At 44.4% G+C, this 20418-nt stretch overlaps 2 protein-coding genes across 10 annotated transcripts in view; one reads left to right on the top strand and one right to left on the bottom strand.

The window, feature by feature from the left end:
• Positions 1–2781, bottom strand: part of VPS29 (VPS29 retromer complex component) — a 30389-nt gene extending 27608 nt beyond the window's left edge. The window contains exon 1 of one of the 2 annotated variants that reach the window (XM_078667489.1): positions 2513–2781. In XM_078667489.1, coding sequence (XP_078523615.1) covers positions 2513–2755 — 243 coding nt within the window. In that variant the 5' untranslated portion in view covers positions 2756–2781. Of the gene's footprint in view, positions 1–2228; positions 2262–2512 lie in introns of those variants that run through there. The other variant, XM_078667490.1, reaches the window with a different exon arrangement.
• RAD9B (RAD9 checkpoint clamp component B) overlaps positions 2705–20418 on the top strand; it is a 583995-nt gene continuing 566281 nt past the window's right edge. For 2 of the 8 annotated variants that reach the window (XR_013602561.1, XM_078667487.1), the window contains exon 1: positions 2846–3426. Coding sequence is in view for 5 of the 8 variants with exons in the window: in XM_078667487.1 (XP_078523613.1) it covers positions 3393–3426 (34 nt within the window). In the remaining 3 variants the exon portion in view is untranslated. Of the gene's footprint in view, positions 2798–2845; positions 3427–20418 lie in introns of those variants that run through there. The other 6 variants (XM_078667485.1, XM_078667484.1, XM_078667486.1 and 3 more) reach the window with 6 other exon arrangements.

Below are 20418 nucleotides of genomic sequence, written 5' to 3'. Positions count from 1 at the left end.
GTAATATCAATGTAGAGTACGTCTTTGTTGCATTTTGAGAAGTGACACAGAACTCGGACAAGACTCGACAAATAATGCCGAAAATTAGATTTCCATCACCCGTGCTAACAGAAGCCAAGAGAAGCGACTTACTCTGTGCCCAGCCTTAGTGGAATGAAGGTGTTGATTGAAGACAAGGAAGGAAGGGGGTTGAAAACAGCGTGAAAATGGCAAAGATTAAATAAAAGAAAGCAACAGAAAAAAAATTAGACTTGACCAAATGATTCTGAATAAAAATTAGTTAATGAATCCTAATGTTACAGAAGGGAATGTTAGGAAGTCATTTTCAAAGTTTTAAGAAGACAATAGAATAACATATTTGAAATACAAATCAACACGAATTCTACCGTTTGTGTTATTCTGCAAAATAAGTTTGTGGTTTTTACGTGTTATTGCTTTCGACTGAATTATCAGTTTCAATGCATTTTCACATACATGAATGTCGCATTTGAAAAAAAAACATATTAGAAGCATTCCTTTAAAGATAACATAACTATTTTAGAGTTAGATAACATTTCTTCAAATGGCTTGGTCTCTATGAAAGATACGTCTTGTTCTCTGTGGTGAGAATGCATGAAGTATCACTCATCAAAACCAAGTGAAAAGGTTTAAACGTTTGCACGAATGACATGGCAAATCCTATATCAATTAACATTGAACAATTTAATTTTGCATTGATAAAAAGTCACACATAGGAGCTACATTATCTGTTTTATCAAATAAATGGCTTAGTGAGATATAAAAGCGAATGGTTTCATCAGAGTTGATTTATAGATAAATCAGAGAACAGCAAAGGCTCATACTGTATAAATCTCAGCAATCACAGTGAATTTTCTTTTTGCCCACTGTGCCACTCCAGCCATAGAGCAACCACGCAAAACTCAACCCTGGCTTTGTTCAACAGGAATAGCCATTCCAAATTGCGAGGTCATGTCACCTTTAAATTGGAACACAAGCAATCAATGCCAGATACAGCCTTGTTGGTCCTCATCAGTCACTACCTGAAATGGAAATATAAATGTGCAGGTACTCACGATCACAGAGTAACTGTTTACTGCTGAGAAGTGTCAGTAATCTCCCATTAAAAAGTACTGTACCCCTGCGGAGACGCAACAGTACTCTCCATTACAAATTGAATTAGTGAAGTTAATTGGTAGTACCTGCATATTGAAAGCATTGCGATGCAGCTTGGAACATATGGGACGCAAGCATAGTAGCTACGACTTAGGATGCCACTTAAAAATATCAAAACATTGTGGGTGGTGGTAGATTTGTATCTATGTTAGTCCTTCTGAAGCAGTGTACTCTCTGCACAGTTATAACAAACATTATTTTAGATAAATTCTCAGCCAGTGGAAATCATTATGTGTCCACTGTATTACTTCTGACCGGGAGTAATCAAGTGCAAACATCTCTTAGTCGGGCTTTGTTTGTGTTCCTGTCCAGAAGGGACATGACCTGGCAGTTTGTGCTATCACAGCAAAATGAAAAACCTTAGGGTGGACGAAGTGTAGGGCTAAGACTGATTAGCATATGGTCTGTAGTGGAACAGGTAGCAAAAATACCATGGACTAGAACGCGGCATAGAGTAATCACTAGTGGTTAAGGTTAACTCAGGAATTCCACCACTTTTTTGTTCTAGTAGTTTCTCTTAGTATTATTACACATAACGTCTATTTCCTGTATGGGTAACATCCTAAAATGGATTTTGATCAAGCACGTTAAATGGTTAGAACATTCCGAGGCAGAACAATCAAAATAATCCCAGCTGACAACAGGGGTACTATTCTTCATACGGCTCCCTGCATGTCCGTAGATACTACTAATTAACATGCACTGTCATTACATGCAGGGTCTCTCGTCTCCTGTTGAACGCTATCCTGCAGGCGAAACCTGGTCCCTGCCCTGTTGGAGCGGATAAGCAATTGCTTGCGATCGCAATACAGTCAGTGTAGGATGGTTTAACAGACAGTGCTTCTTTATATCCACCACATGCTGTCTCACAAGCAGTCAATCGAATCTTGCACATTGGATACTGATCGAATTGTTTCGTGTATGCAGAGTGGGGTCATCACATGCGATAGCTAGTGCCTTTCTCTACCTACACTTTTCTTTCCTGTATGTCTGCAATCTGGTACACTTGCATCGCACATACTGTGAGATTATAGGGTCAAAGTCAGACAACATACCGGACAGGCAGTGCCCATTTGAACACATGCTTATCCTATACTTCTCAGCAGACCGAGCCCTTGCACAAGTGGAGTTTATGAAACTGTTATGGAATAACATGCATGCTCAGATCATGTGACAGGCACTGCATCCCCGCGCCCATGCTAGCCTTGCAGGCCAAGACCTGACCAGTGAATCTCCGATGCATCTTTCACTCTCCCAAGACCCCCGGAAAGTCCACAAGATGTAGGGAAGAAATACTCCATAGATATATCTCCTCCCTTGTGCACGGAACGGCGCCTACCATTCTGCCGCCGCTGCTGCTCAGCTGATCTGGCTCTGCTGGGCTCACACAGGAAGCAGCAGCGCCCTCAGGAAGAACAGCACAGCCAGGAGTTCTGCAGCACCAATCAGAAACAAGTGTCAGCTGAACGACGCATACGGCTCCCGAGAAGGACAAAATGCCAATACCAACAGCGTGGAAAAAACTAAAAGACAGACGACGATACAAACCGAAGTAAAAAGACGACCAACACATGTCAGCCATGTTGGAACGTACTACTTTCCTCGAAATTCAAGCTCTTACCGGGTAATATTAACTTTTGCACAAAACCGTGTGCTTTCTCACCATAAATCAGTCGCTAGCTTCTATTCATTATGAAAGTGAGGGTCGATTACATGTGACTGAGAGTCACGTACTACTGCGGCCTCGTTTTGAAGAAATATAGCTACAGTAGTAAACAAACCCCAAAGGGTTCCTTTCAGATATACTATAAAGTTAAAAGTAAAAAAAAAATATATATATATATTTTCCATGAACATTTGCGTCTTCACGTTAAACGCACAATCGTACAGGCAACAGATTTTTGCAAAAGTTTCCATATCCTTGCATTTTCACTGGAGGAGTGTGGTTAGAGGTACAGCTAATCCGTACTGCTATCAGGATATTCAGAAGCTGACACACCGTCACGAGTCTGTCACCTCACTATCCTCGTGATCGGCACAGTTGAAATCTCGCGTTTTCTAGTGCTTTTTTTCCCGCCCTTTCCTTTCACGATTCCGTCAGGTTGAGTCTACAGATGCCACATATTGAGTGTGCTTCTACTCGTTGAGGACGACGGCGGCAGAATTCTACGAAAAATCTCAAAGGCAAATTACCATTGGTCCTACCAAATGGTTTAAAAATGAAATGTGTTATCACAGGCAGCCATCTAAAAGGTATATGTATTGCTATGTCGATTTGAAATGTATTTCAGTTTTTTATTTATGTATGCGTTTTTCTATAGTCAAACTTTACCCAAAGGTGTTAGAGCGCTTTACAATAGAACCAGTTACATTACATAAGGACTTCAGAGTACATGAATTACACAAAATATATGAAACAGATAAACGCTAAACTCACACAGAATGATAGTAAGTACATATGTCTACTACAGATAATAGTGGTTAGAGTTACATATATATAAGTTGCAAATTCACTCAAGATTACATTTTAAAAAAAGTTGATGTGATTATGGTTGGACAAATATATATTACATATTTACAGAGCATGAGCTTCTCACTGTTGCTGGTGTTCTTTCAGTGCTCGTTCCGCCAGGCCTTCAGTGTGTATGTTGCACTCACATCTTTGTTGTTGCTGTTTTTTTTTTACAGGAATACATTGGGTTAGAATTTGTTTAAAACTGTCAAAATTATTTGCAATTATACCTTTGTTTACTCAAACAATCATTATAAAACTATTAAGACAACTACCAATCATCTTTTAACTGATACCTTTATATGTTTGTTCTTTTATGTTTATGTTTCAGAAAGGAAAAAATACCAGCTTTCACTGCTCTTCCAATTTGTTTTCCCACCCTCGACTTAAAATACTGGGCAGGCCATTAAAAAAGTGGTAAGGTGGCAGCCCTATTCTCAGCATCTGGTAGAGAGCCCATCTTTCCATTATGGTTTTTCAGGACACTTTGTGGATGAGGGAGCGCTTTGCATGTGCATGGCTCTTTTATTCATACTGATGCATCAGCAGATGTTTGGGAGGGGGGTGTAGGGGTGTAGGGAACCTTATGAGTGACAGGGTTCAACTTTGGGGTTTAGTTCTGTGCTAGGACCGGAGGCTTCAAATTAGGCTTTCTCTTTCTTCACTGTTCATTAACATCTTTTCACAGCAGTTAATTAAAATTCAAACTACATTTCCCAGTAATCCACACGTGATGTCACCCGCAATACACCAATCAGGTCATGCCTCTGCTGATATGGCTGAATGGCATATCAATTCCTCTTTCTTTGGTCTTATGAACTTGTTTATGCTGAGAACTGATTTAACTGGATGAACACTCAACAAAGCAGCTTAGTCCGCTTCACCTTCAGTTGTTTCCTTGAAGGGTCAGAATTAGCTGGTCACCGCTGTAGGAATGAAAGGACAATATTCACATTCCACAGGTATGCATGTTTGGCTCACACAGGATTGCTTAAATTAATCCCACGGATGACCTGGCTCACCAAGGGGTGATCGCCCACAGGTTTCCCATTCACTAAAGCATGCCCAGCCAAGATAGCGGAACAGTAGTTGTTAAAAGAAGAATAAGCTAGTCCTAAAGACGTCAAACCCGCAGGAAATTGATGACAAAGACAATGGGGTCAGCCAGGTGATCCAAACTCAGTTCATTGCACCAACCCAGCCAATGTCGCCAAGCTGAGGTGTAATGTTTATATGTGGTGTCAGTCAAGGATTGGAGAAGGAAACCTTCCGACTGTTTCGAAAGGCCAGGCAAGAGCCAACGCTCCCTGAAATACGCCACATCATGAGATGCAGATGGCCTTGCATCGGTAAGGGATGCAGTAGTTCTGGTGGATCCAGAAGAAGATCCGAGAATCGAGCAAGTCCTTAATAGAATTCAAAATTGTAGAGGCGTTCGCTAGAATGTTTTTTATTCTATATTCTACAACTGTAAACCAAGCCCTTTTAAAATATAAAACTTAGCTGGATATTGAGCTCATCAAGACTGATTACTGTATCCTTGTATATTTGAGTTCCAACCCCTTTATCACCTCCTGGAATAAGCCTTGACTGCACACGATTGATACCTTTGACGAGAGACGTTTACAAAATGAATAACTGTCATCCAAAAAGAATTAAATAGTCTTAAGATATGAAACATCTAGGGCAAACAAGCATTGGCAAATCCAAGCAATTCTTGTTTTTTTGTCATGGTTTTTGCAAAATGCTTTTGCCTGGGAAGCTGCCAGGCCCTTATCAATCTGAAAAAACATTGGCTAAAGCTAAAAAATTTGTTTTGGTCTAAAAAAGCGCACATGGCCATGGTACTCCCTAGCACTGAAGGGTCTGCTTTGTGTGTGGGTGTGCTCCTTTTGAAAGGACAACATGCCATGACTCATAGTGAATTCAGCGAGTGGCTGTAATGGGCTGACACATTGCCCCTTGATTTGTGCAGGAGTAGGTGGAATAAAAAAGAAATGACTCAACCACAGACTAATGGATGAAGTATGTGAAGCACACAAAAGGTAATGGGAGGCTGTTTGTTATACGTCTAACCACTGCCAATAGCTCAGAGAAGCACTCCAACCCATTGTTCTTTTGTTCACCTTGCCACATCAGTTTGGACCCAGCCAAATGCAAATCAGCCCTGCTACTCATGAGAACAGTCCAGCGCGAACTGCCAAGGCAGGCCCTCCCTGAACCAGCACACACGCACTGCTCACTGTGTCCCTGGTCCCAAGCTGTACCCGGCTGATGAGCCTATAACTAAGGTAAAACGGGTCCTGCGTTGCTTATGTTCTGGTTCAGGGAGAACCTGGGGAGAACCTGGCTTGGCAGTTCGTGCTGGACTATTCCCATAAGGAGCAGGGTCAAGACTGATTGCATATGGACTCTGCGGCGTGGCCTGGCCCCGGGGTGTCCCCCACCACCTCTCCTGGACTGATAGGCGGAGCTCCTTCCCCTGCTGGGCGCTTCGGTGTGTGATTTGGGACCAGCAATACAGTGAGTAACGCGCTCGCACCCATATACGCACTACTATTGACTTGCTCCTTCTCCCTGCTCCCACCTGGGCCCAGGACTCCCTAGCGGTGCCACCCCGACGAGGGGGGTGAAGTACGACCTGCACAGGGGCGGCGGAGGCCTTCTCTTGCCTGCGAGCATTTTGATCCGTACCACTGGTTCATACTGCGCGCATTCACATCCACAATGGCCTCTAATAAAGGCACAAGGCCCTCCGCCCAGAGACAGATCAATAAGCTCTCGTGGGGCTCTAAGGGAGAGAATAAAGAGTCGACCCCCGACACTCTATCAAACACCGCAACCCCTCCTCCTGCGGTGCGATCCCCTACTCTAGAAGACGTTATGGAGGCGATAGCTGGTGTCCGCTCATCGCTGGAGACCCGCATAGACTCTGTCAATATCGAGGTTACGCTGCTGCGGGCGGACCTCCGCAAAATGGATACCAAAGTGAAGGACATGGAAACAAAAAACGCGGCACCTACAGACGACACCTCCACCCTTCAACAACAGGTGGCTCAACTTCAAAAGCAGCAGCTGCAAATGGGAGAGCTCCTCGACGATTATGAAGGGCGTGCAAGACGCAACAACCTCCGCATCCTAGGGGTACCGGAGCGAATGGAGGGGCCGGCTACTGATCTCTTTGTCGAGTCCTTGATTCTAATCTCAAGCCCAAGCACCTATCTAATTATTTCTCCATTGAGCGGGCACTCAGGGTCCCGGTGGTAGGCCAAAACCGGGTGCTCCCCCCCGCCCCATCATTGCTCGAGTGTTTAACTTCAGGGACCGCGATGTCATCCTTCAAACGGCGCGCACGGGGTCACCCCTACGCCTGGATAATGCTCAGATCACGCTCTTCCCCTACTTCACTGTAAAAGTTCAGGCTCGTCGGCGCAGTTTTCTCGAAGTCAAAAAGGCACTCCGGGCTCAGGACATAAAATATGCTATGCTATTTCCCGCCAAACTACGCGTTGAGTCCGAAGTCAAGACGCGGTTCTTTGTGTCTCCTGATGAGGTCCGTGAATGGCTCGAGGGATGGCGTCAATCGGATGCCACTCGAGATCGCCGCCGGCGGTCGGCCGACCTCTCCGGCACGGACATTCTCCCGGAGAGCCAGGAGCTGTTCACCGACACTAACCATGCTGGCCAGTGAAGTCCCCAAATGCTTGGAACTCCTCCACTGGTGGGTCACGCTCTTTGAACCTTGACCGGCCCTGTATCGACTGGTTTGTACTCACTCTCGCTCTTCAGGCACTTCACTTTCTGCTCCGGACATTGTGGTCCGTCCAGTTTTCTCTTTGTTGTGTACCATGTGAATACCACTGCTATACTTCGTTGAATTAAGTTGCACTAGGCTCCATCATCTTGTAAACTTTAGGCGGGGGCACTCCTGGCTCTCCACGCACCCCGTTAATGTTTGGGAGTGCGACAGGCACTCTGCCTAGTTGGGGAGTGGATAGTTTCAAGTCCGCGGGCAGGGGGCAGGGTGGGGGGTTGGGTGGAGAGGGAGGGGTGTTCTGGGGGGTTTGGAATTGATTTTGTTGCTTATCTTTGTTGATGCCTACATCAGAGTCTTTTCTAGTCACACTTCACTTCTTCTTCAGGGTCCGCACTTTGCAGGTCAGCTCCATCGGAATTCTCCGAGTCCCCGTACGCTTCGGAGACCTCCTGATCCTCGATTCCACCTCGTCATAGTATACTGGTGGTGCAGGATATCTCTCCTCTTGCACTAGCTCCACAGATCCCACATTATCCACCGCCATGTCACGACCCGTCTCTAGGACCATTACGATAATGTCGTGGAACGTTAACGGGCCGGGGCACAAAATAAAACGTGGTATAGTCCTCCACTATTTAAGGCGTCACTCCCCTGACATAGTACTATTACAGGAGACACATTTGGTGGGCAACAAATGTCAAGCTCTTCAGAGAGGTGGTTACAGACTCCTAGTACACGCGGGGTTCACTTCTGGATCCCGAGGCACGGGAATTCTCGTTATAAAGAGTTTGGCACTCACCTACACGAAAGTATGGGTAGACCCACTGGGCCGCTTTGCACTAGTTGAGGCCGACTGGGAGGGATGTCCACTAAACATTATATCTGCATACCTCCCGCCGACACTTGGTCGTGATTCCCTCAAAGAGCTAGGCACCCGACTGTTAGGCCTTCCCACTGGCACACTCCTCATTGGGGGTGACTTCAACATGACAATGTGTGACAAATTGGACCGACGACTTGGGGCAGTTCCCATAGGCAGGGCTCTGACCTATCCGACTTTGTACAAGCCATGGGTCTTGCAGACATTTGGCGCACCAACTATCCTGACACACCTTACTTCACACACTACTCTAACGCACATAACAGCATATCCCACATTGTTTACCTATTTTGCCCCACGACTGACATTGGCTTTTTCGTTCACCCGAAAGGTCTTCCCCGGGGCATCTCGGATCACTCACCTCTTAGCATTGACCTTACGTATCACTGCCAATTCACCCGCCCCATTATTATCAACCCCTGGCTTATGCAAATTCCGAACATCAAAGATAGCTTGATAGAACGCACTGATTTTTATTTTGCCGAAAACGTTGGGTCGGTGAGCTCAGCGGTCACGATCTTGGAGGCGTATCTGGCAGTTGTTAAGGGTGAGGCACTTGCGCTCAAGATGGGTTATCTGCGGAAGCACAATGAACAGATCCTTCAGGCCGAATCTGACCTCCTTAGCCTCGAAATGTCCCATAATGCTGCCCCCTCGGAAGAAACGGCTCGCCGTCTCCGAGCCCAGCAACTAGCCTATAAAGCACTAGCACAGGAAAAGACACAGGCTCGGCTACTTCACACTCGACACCGCGTATATGAATTTGGCGACAGCGCCGGCAGGATGCTGGCCTGGCTAGAACGGCGGGACCAAGGTACTAGATGGGTGTCATCCGTAGTTAAATCGTATGGGGCCAAGATCGTAGTCACACAAGAAATAGCGGAGGCTTTCGCTGATCACTTAGAACGTATCTATTCTGCTGGAGCGTGTTATACTCCAGAGGAGTCTAAACAACTTCTAGATGAGATGCGCTTACCTACCATCTCAGACACTGAAAAAGAGACCATGGACACGGCTATCACGGTAGAAGAGCTGACTACGGCACTTTTTGCCGTTTATTCTGGCAAGGCTATGGGCCCCAACGGGGTCCCCGTGGAATTTCTAAAAGCTATGTCTCCGGGAATTGTCCCCCATTTAAAAAACATGTTTGAGGACAGCTGCAAGATTGGTACCCTACTGCTTGATCAACGACTAGCGACCATTGTGGTCATCCTCAAGCCGAACAAACCGCCCACGGATTGCGGGTCTTATAGACCGATTTCTCTGATTAGTACGTAGGCAAAAGTCCTGGCTAAACTTCTGGCTAATCGTCTCCTCCTTGTGCTCCCTTCCCTAATACATGACAACCAATCGGGTTTTCTTCCGGGACGCAATACGGCGCTAAACTTACGGAGAGTAAATAATGTCTTGAGTTGGCAATCTGTCATCCAACAAGATGCCGCCATCCTGTCCCTTGACGCCACGATGGCGTTCGACTCGATTGAGTGGCCTTATCAGGGGAATAGACATGACCCGGCCTGTTACAGGCCTATTTCCCTTCTGGATTCCTTTACAAAAATAGCAGGGAGAATAATTTTGGACCGGCTCTTGGAATGGGCAGAGGAAAACTCTGTCCTGTCTGATTTCCAGTATGGCTTCCGTTCCGCTTTCGATTTTGTGATCCATTCTAAGCTGTGGTTACTACTAGAACAACTTGGGGTTGATCTAATATTATTTATTATCTTAAGCGTTTTTATAGCGACGCTTCAGCCCGCGTTCGCTTTGGCCTAAAGGTAGAACGCACCGATAAAATTCCAATCAGGAGTGGGGTCAGGCAGGGCTGTGTCCAGGCCCCCTTCCTTTTTAACTTGTATATAAATGGATTGGAAGAAGTTCTGTGCAATGATAGTTCGGATCCCCCTTATGTAGGCGGCAGCCCAATACCAGCACTACTGTACGCTGACGATGCTGTGCTTATGTCACGTACTCAAGTGGGCCTACAACGTGTGGTTGACAGTTTTTGCCATTTTATGAAGGAACTGGGCCTGAAAGTTAATACAACAAAAACTTTCACTATGTATTGTGGTAGGCAAAGCAAACCTAAGAGGCCTTTTTTTATTGCAGGACAGAAACTCGATTTTGCCAAGCAATTCTCTTATCTTGGGATACTTCTCGCCCAAAATGAGACATGGTCCCAAGCTGTGTCCGTAAAACAACTTGAGCCGTCACGCTCGTCCGCTGCTATTAAAATCTTTTCAAATAAACTAGGGACCGGACCACATGTAGAATTGATTAAAATTTATAAAGCTAATTGTGTGGCTAGCGCTATCTATGGTAGTGGGGTCTGGGGTTTTGCAAACCCCGCACCCATTCAGTTGGCTGAAAACTCTTTTTGTAAAATATATTTTGGCACTTCCCAAAAGCTCTCCTAACTATAATTGTCATTCGGAACTTGGTCTCCCTTATATATCAGACCTAATTAAACTAGAGCCTGTGCTATTATGGCACAGGCTCTGGACACAAGATGCAGGCCAGTTAAATAGAGATGTTCTAACAGACATTTTAAAATATTAGAGGGAGCTACAAAAATACCATGGGTGAATTATGTTTATAACTTTTTAAAGGATATTGGGAGAGAAGATTATTTCTTGAACCCTACTAGTATTTCAGCTATCTCACGGAAAGAGTTGAAGAGGGAGGGTCTAGCTCTTCTGGACTCAAACAGAATTGCAACAGAGGTTTTAAAACCTTCTGTCCTGCAGCATCAAATGGTTTTATCAGTTTTTAATATTCAGCCCTATTTAATCTATGTATCGAATAATTACGAGCGTTTTTAACTTTCACGCTTTAGATTTGGTATTTTCCACAGACTGGTTAGTTTTCCTTGGATTAATAATTGGTCGCACGATCTACCTTCTTGCCCCTGTGATCATATTTCACCTCAGAGTACTATCCATGTCCTCCTGTTTTGTAAATTTTACGATGTAACAAGGAAAAATGTTTTACTTCCATTACTAAGAGAATAAGGACACCGATAGTGTTGTTTGGCGATGCTAAATATCCAATGTCTTGATAACCATCTATGTGTAGCAACAATAACACTATATCTAAAAGAGGTGATGCGCACCAGGAAAAGCATGGATATTTAAACACACTGTAAAAATATTTTAGATTCTAAATTTCTATTTCTGAGCCTTAATTTATTTGACTATGATGAATTTTTGTATCATAATTATGTTTTTTAATAATGTAATCAATGTATTTTTAAACCTGTACTTTCATGATTGCTTCTACAATCGAAATAAAGAAACTTTGACTTGACTTGAGTGGCCTTATCTATTTGAGGTCCTGCTGAGATTTGGCTTCGGACCAAATTTCATCCGCTGGGTGCGACTCCTGTACACAGACTTAATGGGCCAAGTTCGGGTTAATAACCACACGTCTCGACGGTTTCGACTCCACAGGGGTACCCGACAGGGCTGCCCCTTGTCACCACTGTTATTTCCCCTCACCCTGGAACCCCTGGCCCACTGGGTCCGCACGGACGTCTCCATTAGAGGCCTCCAATGGAACGACAAAACAGACAAAATTTCCCTCTACGCCGATGACATCCTGGTGTATGTGTCCTCCCCCAGGTCCTCTATTAATAGTTTGTTTCATGTCCTAACTAATTTCGGGAAATATTCGGGCTACTCGATCAATTGGTCTAAGTCCACCTTATATATGCTACATGGCCCCCCGCCCACTTTGCCCTGGGGGTTCTCCATCGCAGTGGCCCCAGATGGATTAAAAAACCTCGGTATCTATGTTACATCAAATCCCAAGGTGTTCCACGATCGTAACCTCTTGGGTCCCTTGCGGCGATTACACAGTAACGTGGCCCACTGGCGTTCCCTTCCACTCTCCCTCCCTGGCAGGGCGGCCCTGTTTAAAATGCTGGCGCTCCCGTGTTTCTTATACGCTATGCAAAATTGTCCTTTTCCGGTCCCTGACTCTTACTTTAACGCGGTGGAGAGTGACGTCCGCCTTCTGTTGTGGGACGGCGGGGCAGCCCGCATTGCCCTCCATAAACTCTTCCGAGGCTGGTATGACGGGGGAATTGCCTTGCCTAACCTGCGCCTTTACTATTGGGCGTCGCAATTGGTGGCCGTCAACCATTGGATACATGGCTCACCTATGAATCCGGCCTTTCTCCTTGACAGATGCCAGTCCGGCAGGGAGGGCTACCTGGGGGCCCTCTACAGCAAGCCAGTCAGGAATAGATATGCAGGGCCCATGGCACACACGGTGGCAATATGGCACAGGGCCAACAAATGTATGGGATGGGCTGACAAAATTACCGAGGCAACGCCCCAATGGTCGTCGCAACGACTGGGTTCCTTCTGCTTCCTTCAGGGATTCGACAAATGGGACACAATAGGGATATCGACGGTGGGAGACCTAGTACATAGGGGCAAACTACTGACGTTTGTCGAGCTGCAGGCCAAACACTCCCTTGCAATGACGGAATCTTTTCGATATCTTCAAATCAAACATGCCATCCTCGCCGCAATCACCGACCTCACATCCATACCCGAGACTTCCCCCCCTGGAAGATAGACTACTGTCGGAACCTCTCCCTGAAAAGGCCATCTCCTACACTTACCGCAAGCTCAGTAACAATCTCCCTGACTCCTTCCAGCTCCTGCGGAATAAATGGGAGGACGACCTGGGTCTTTTAGATGATGAGGAATGGCGGGCGGCCCTAATGTCCCCTAGAGAGGCGGCTATCTGCACCCGTTTCCGACTGATCCAAAGGTTTTGCATAGGGCTTACATGTCCGCTCCAACACTGGCCAAAATTGGTAGACGACCTGACGAGTGTCTAAGGGGTTGCGGACTACCTGGCACCTTCTATCACATCCTATGGGACTGCCCGGCGATCCAACACTTCTGGGGGGGAACTATTCGTAAGATGGGCAACTCCCTGGGTAAGACAGTCCCACATTCGCCGAAGGAATGTATCCTTAATATGTGGGGAGCCACGGACCTGAACGAGCTGGAACTACAGTGGGCGGCGCTGGATTTCCTCCTTGCTAAGCGCTCCATTGCTATGAAGTGGGGCACTCCAGAGCGGCCGCTGGTGGTGGGCTGGATGGCTGAGATGGATTGATGCATGATTGCCGAAAAAACTGTGTACAAAGTCAGAGGCTGCCCCAAGAAATGGGACACGAAATGGGGACATTGGAACAAATTCCGAGGTGAACTCTGTGAATCTCAAAAAACACAAGTGTGGAGGGTCGAGGGGATTGTTTAACGACCTGTCTACTCACTCCCCATATTTATTAGTACATGACAACAAAAGAGTAGACCAAGTCTGGAAGTGGTGTGTGTCTGAACAAGCGACTGTGAAGCAATTGGATATAGATGTTGATGAAACCAGAGACTGTTGAGTTACAAAGGTTTAAATAAATGCCATCAGCCCACCGAGTTGGTGGGATTTCATCATTTGGGAGTTGATGAGTATTCAAACCCTATCCCGACCATTCAGTGCCAGGATAGCATAGGAACTCTATATACATCGTTCCTCAATATAATAGTGTTAATAAAGTGCAGTGCTCAAAATAATCATAGTGAATAAAATTGACTACTAAGACTTAAGACATTTTCAAAATAGAGGTCTATGTGTCAAAGGTTTAAAAACACGCCGTGTAGTTGAGAGTGGATACTACCATATGGCGCTAAGCAAGGTGGCCGACATGTTTCAGCCTGTAGGGGAACTACCCCGGCTTTCTTCAGGACCTAGTATATAAACTTGCTACTGCAACTGACAATAATTTGTGATATGAGGAACAAAAATTTTTTGAGGAACAAAACATTTTTTGCTTATGAGAAGTCACATATCTACCAGCAACTTTGCTCTCCAATGTTCGCTGGAGGAAGGGAGAAAGGACTTCTTCCTATCGTGAGACAAAAGATAACACGAAAAAACAGGATAAAGTCACCTACATACATCCGCATGAATACACATACACCGCTCAGATCAACACACATGCGTGAACAATTTATATTCCGCATTACTAAAACAGGAAGCATAATAGCTACATCACACAGAGGCATTTCCTCATAGTGATACTCACCCAGCTTTGTGTGGGTGACGACCCCACCTCACCCGGCAACCGCTCGGGAGAATGAGGCCCCGCTCTATAGTGTAGATAAAGGACATAGTAAGTGAACGTCATCTTCCATGCCCAGCCAAATAGCTCTACACAGAAACCCAACAGACGTGTGATGGAAACCCAAGAATCAGACCACTAAGTTATCTACACAGAGGTCGGCAATGAGACAATTGGAAGCTCCAAATACCAAGAGGTTTGGAGATGGTTAAAAACGCCCTGTAAACACTGCTAAATACCTCTAAATTGTCCCCAATCGAACATAATGGAGGCATTACTTAAATGGCACCAGGTTTAAGATGTCGATGTAGATGTAATCATAGTTTAAGATCCACAGTCTTTATATAAGTTGTTTAAACAATAATGGTACAAAGCCCTACTGATCTCGATTTTGCCCCTCTTTTAAAATGCATATCTGGTAACCCACATTAGAGTGTAAAGGCAGTCTCTGCTGGTAAAAATTATATTAACTGCCAAGTATGGACACAGTTGACACAGCAAAAGCGACCTGCTTCTTACCTGTCCGTCGGTACCCCTTGTGTTAACCGAGCGGAAGTGGAGGTGTTTCTCCTTCCGCCCGCCTTCTCTTTGTAGAAGAACAGTGATTGATTAATTAATCACATAGGGACTGATTTCGCGCTAAACCTTCAAAATGGCCAGCTCTAACTATCCGGAATTTGTGTCCTGAGGAGAGTGTTTAGGAAAGCGCCGCTGCGCTCAGTCAAGAGACTGATGATCTTCCCGACGAGTGTGACTGCGCATGCGCTCAGCGGAAACCGCTGTCCACTAATGTCTGCGTACTAGATGTGGGGCCGCAATACCGGAAAATCTATGATTGTTTGTAAAGCCCCTGTTTTTGTAAAAAGACGCGCTGTTCTAAAATTGACAGAAGCCGAGCGCTACTAAGAGAAGACAAACGGGGCAATGTTAATGCATGCAAAACAAGCTAGACATGTTGGTTAGTCTCGAAATCATTAGCGCCAGACACGCATGCCCAAATCAAAAAACACTATTCCTTCGATGTATGCAAGTAGGAAAGTAAACACAATACTAGTGGAAAAAAAAAAAAAAAACATGTCTCAAGTACACTAGCAATGATTATGTATCTGGGGCAAAAACTTGTTGTCGGGGCTATACGTTCCAGGTTCACTGTGTGAAAACACTCAGTGAAACTTGTATTATATACACATGTCAATCCATAATGGGTGATTGACTGATTGCAAATCGCAGTTACTGTGAAAATAGTTTATCAGTTATGTGATTGATGTGATCAAGAATATCTGAGGACCAGGATAGGTTGGACTGGGTCTGTATAGGGTAATCATCACAATTAAGTTGGGTGAGCTACACATGTATACGAAAGTGCGTATACATAATACTATGACCCGCAGCCAGAAGCTGCACTAAATACTAAAAAAACACAAGTGTGGAGGGTCGAGGGGATTGTTTAACGACCTGTCTACTCACTCCCCATATTTATTAGTACATGACTATCCTGGCACTGAATGGTCGGGATAGGGTTTGAATACTCATCAACTCCCAAATGATGAAATCCCACCAACTCGGTGGGCTGATGGGATTTATTTAAACCTTTGTAACTCAACAGTCTCTGGTTTCATCAACATCTATATCCAATTGCTTCACAGTCGCTTGTTCAGACACACACCACTTCCAGACTTGGTCTACTCTTTTGTTGTCATGTACTAATAAATATGGGGAGTGAGTAGACAGGTCGTTAAACAATCCCCTCGACCCTCCACACTTGTGTTTTTTGAGTATTTAGTGCAGCTTCTGGCTGCGGGTCATAGTATTATGTATACGCACTTTCGTATACATGTGTAGCTCACCCAGCTTAATTGTGATGATTACCCTATACAGACCCAGTCCAACCTATCCTGGTCCTCAGATATTCTTGATCACATCAATCACATAACTGATAAACTATTTTCACAGTAACTGCGATTTGCAATCAGTCAATCACCCATTATGGATTGACATGTGTATATAATACAAGTTTCACTGAGTGTTTTCACACAGTGAACCTGGAACGTATAGCCCCGACAACAAGTTTTTGCCCCAGATACATAATCATTGCTAGTGTACTTGAGACATGTTTTTTTTTTTTTTTTTCCACTAGTATTGTGTTTACTTTCCTACTTGCATACATCGAAGGAATAGTGTTTTTTGATTTGGGCATGCGTGTCTGGCGCTAATGATTTCGAGACTAACCAACATGTCTCGCTTGTTTTGCATGCATTAACATTGCCCCGTTTGTCTTCTCTTAGTAGCGCTCGGCTTCTGTCAATTTTAGAACAGCGCGTCTTTTTACAAAAACAGGGGCTTTACAAACAATCATAGATTTTCCGGTATTGCGGCCCCACATCTAGTACGCAGACATTAGTGAACAGCGGTTTCCGCTGAGCGCATGCGCAGTCACACTCGTCGGGAAGATCATCGGTCTCTTGACTGAGCGCAGCGGCGCTTTCCTAAACACTCTCCTCAGGACACAAATTCCGGATAGTTAGAGCTGGCCATTTTGAAGGTTTAGCGCGAAATCAGTCCCTATGTGATTAATTAATCAATCACTGTTCTTCTACAAAGAGAAGGCGGGCGGAAGGAGAAACACCTCCACTTCCGCTCGGTTAACACAAGGGGTACCGACGGACAGGTAAGAAGCAGGTCGCCTTTGCTGTGTCAACTGTGTCCATACTTGGCAGTTAATATAATTTTTACCAGCAGAGACTGCCTTTACACTCTAATGTGGGTTACCAGATATGCATTTTAAAAGAGGGGCAAAATCGAGATCAGTAGGGCTTTGTACCATTATTGTTTAAACAACTTATATAAAGACTGTGGATCTTAAACTATGATTACATCTACATCGACATCTTAAACCTGGTGCCATTTAAGTAATGCCTCCATTATGTTCGATTGGGGACAATTCAGAGGTATTTAGCAGTGTTTACAGGGCGTTTTTAACCATCTCCAAACCTCTTGGTATTTGGAGCTTCCAATTGTCTCATTGCCGACCTCTGTGTAGATAACTTAGTGGTCTGATTCTTGGGTTTCCATCACACGTCTGTTGGGTTTCTGTGTAGAGCTATTTGGCTGGGCATGGAAGATGACGTTCACTTACTATGTCCTTTATCTACACTATAGAGCGGGGCCTCATTCTCCCGAGCGGTTGCCGGGTGAGGTGGGGTCGTCACCCACACAAAGCTGGGTGAGTATCACTATGAGGAAATGCCTCTGTGTGATGTAGCTATTATGCTTCCTGTTTTAGTAATGCGGAATATAAATTGTTCACGCATGTGTGTTGATCTGAGCGGTGTATGTGTATTCATGCGGATGTATGTAGGTGACTTTATCCTGTTTTTTCGTGTTATCTTTTGTCTCACGATAGGAAGAAGTCCTTTCTCCCTTCCTCCAGCGAACATTGGAGAGCAAAGTTGATGGTAGATATGTGACTTCTCATAAGCAAAAAATTTTTTGTTCCTCAAAAAATTTGTGTTCCTCATGTCACAAATTATTGTCAGTTGCAGTAGCAAGTTTATATACTAGGTCCTGAAGAAAGCCGGGGTAGTTCCCCTACAGGCTGAAACATGTCGACCACCTTGCTTAGCGCCATATGGTAGTATCCACTCTCAACTACCCGGCGTGTTTTTAAACCTTTGACACATAGACCTCTATTTTGAAAATGTCTTAAGTCTTAGTAGTCAATTTTATTCACTATGATTATTTTGAGCACTGCACTTTATTAACACTATTATATTGAGGAACGATGTATATAGAGTTCCTATGCTATCCTGGCACTGAATGGTCGGGATAGGGTTTGAATACTCATCAACTCCCAAATGATGAAATCCCACCAACTCGGTGGGCTGATGGGATTTATTTAAACCTTTGTAACTCAACAGTCTCTGGTTTCATCAACATCTATATCCAATTGCTTCACAGTCGCTTGTTCAGACACACACCACTTCCAGACTTGGTCTACTCTTTTGTTGTCATGAACTCTGTGAATCTCCGACAACTGAGCTGGCTATGACCCGAGCTGGACCCATATGAAGAAACGTATGCACATTTATTTCCCACTTGATTTGTACGCTGATTTAACTGTGTCGATTTAAATGTGACTGATTTTATGACTGTTTTTCTCTTAATAAAATATTATTTAAAAAACAAAAGACTGATTGCATATGCCTGGGTTCAAACTGAGATGTCATGGTTATCAAATGAACGATGGGGTTGGAGTGCTACCCCGAGCCATTGCCAGTGGTCAGGTTTAATGCTGGTGCCTCCCATCACCTTTTGTGTGTTTAACGCATAAAGTCTGCCTGAAACCCCATATATGCAACTTTGTTATACACATAGTTTTAGTAAAATTAAAAGACCTTAAAAAAGCCAATAGGCCGGGCATTGGCTGCCAGCCTCTTGCCTTTGAGACAGAAGGAATGAAGGAAAGAAAGGATGAGAAAATTTATAAAAAAGTAAGGCAAAAAAGAAAGGCAAGAAAAACAGAGAAAGGCAAAAAAGAAAGAATGGCAAGAAAGAAAAGGAAGACATGATAGAAAAAGAAAAGAAAAAAGAAACCGGAACAATGAGGATGAAAAGACACAAAGAAAGAGGGAAGAAAGTAGGGAGGAAAGACAGTTGGTTATGGGTGGCAAAGATAGAGCACCCACATGATCTTATATTCAGAGTTTGTGGGAGCTGCTGCGTGTATTATTGTTGTCTTTCAAAGGCCTCTGTTTTCCACAACGTTTTCAGACTATTCACAGAGTTGGTCTATTGTTAATGCAGCATGTACGTAAAAAAAAAAACTTCCAGACTATTGTGTAACCAATAATTTCTGTTCTTATTTAGATGTTTACCCAGATCACTGGCAACAATGCTGCTTTAGTACAGCCTTTTTTCTTTACCATTCATTTTACATTGCTGCCTCCTGCCACACTACAACCCCATATCTGGTATAGTTTCCAATGGGTTAATCTCTGGGATCTGTGGGACTGCTGTCCTGATATTGGGGCTTTAAATAGTGGCTGAATCATATACACTTGGATAAGGGGGATAACAACTAACCCAGTTATTCACTACGATTTGTAATCTTCCCATAGTAAACAACAATAACATTAATTGAGTCTACCACAAGGTTATTTTACTTACACCTAGGGACGTTCTTCCTCATCAAATTAGCTTATTAATTTTTAGGGCTAGCATTCACACTCTAAGGAACAAAAGATATCCCTGAAATAGCACCCGTATAGAAGCTTACCCTATCATAACCACTTTGTGCTGGGGTGAGGAGTCTTAGTGCGTTCATCCAATGATCCCTCCAACTTAAGGACCTTGTTATGTGAGCATGAGTTAAAGGTCAATGGGTGAAACTTTGCCCATCTCCTTTAGAAAGTCATATACACAGGCTGCCTGTCTGTGGGTAAACTGGACCATGCCCTCTCTGCAGGGTCACCCTCAAACATTTTGCCTTTTACCCCCCCCCACACTTTTTGTTGAATTCATTTATTTTTGTTGGCCTTAGGACTGTGAACTTTACCACTGCTAGCCAGTGCTAAAATGCATGTGCTCTCTCCTTTAAACATGGTAGAATTGGCTTATGCCCAATTGGCATATTTCATTTACATATAAGCCCCTTGTAGAGTGTTATATCACATACCCAGGGCCTGTAAATTAAATGCTACCAGTGGACCTGCAGCACTTTATGTGCCAGCCACTTAAGTAGCACTGTAAGACTCGTCCCAGGCCTGCCTGAATGCAGCTTTAAACTGCCATATCGACTTGGCATAAATAACCCGTTGCCAAGCCTTAAGTTCCCCTCTTATTACACGTAAGTCACCACCCCTAAGGTAGGCCTTAGGTAGGCCATATGTCAGGGTGCCGTGTAATTGAAAGGTTGGAGATGTAAATTAAGTTTTACCTGGCCTGGTAGTGAAAAACTCCTAAGT

The sequence above is a fragment of the Lissotriton helveticus genome, chromosome 11 (genome assembly GCF_964261635.1).
Source record: "Lissotriton helveticus chromosome 11, aLisHel1.1, whole genome shotgun sequence".
NCBI lineage: Eukaryota > Metazoa > Chordata > Amphibia > Caudata > Salamandridae > Lissotriton > Lissotriton helveticus.
The sequence above is the reverse complement of the archived record's forward strand: the minus strand, read 5'-3'. Positions and strand labels throughout refer to the sequence as shown.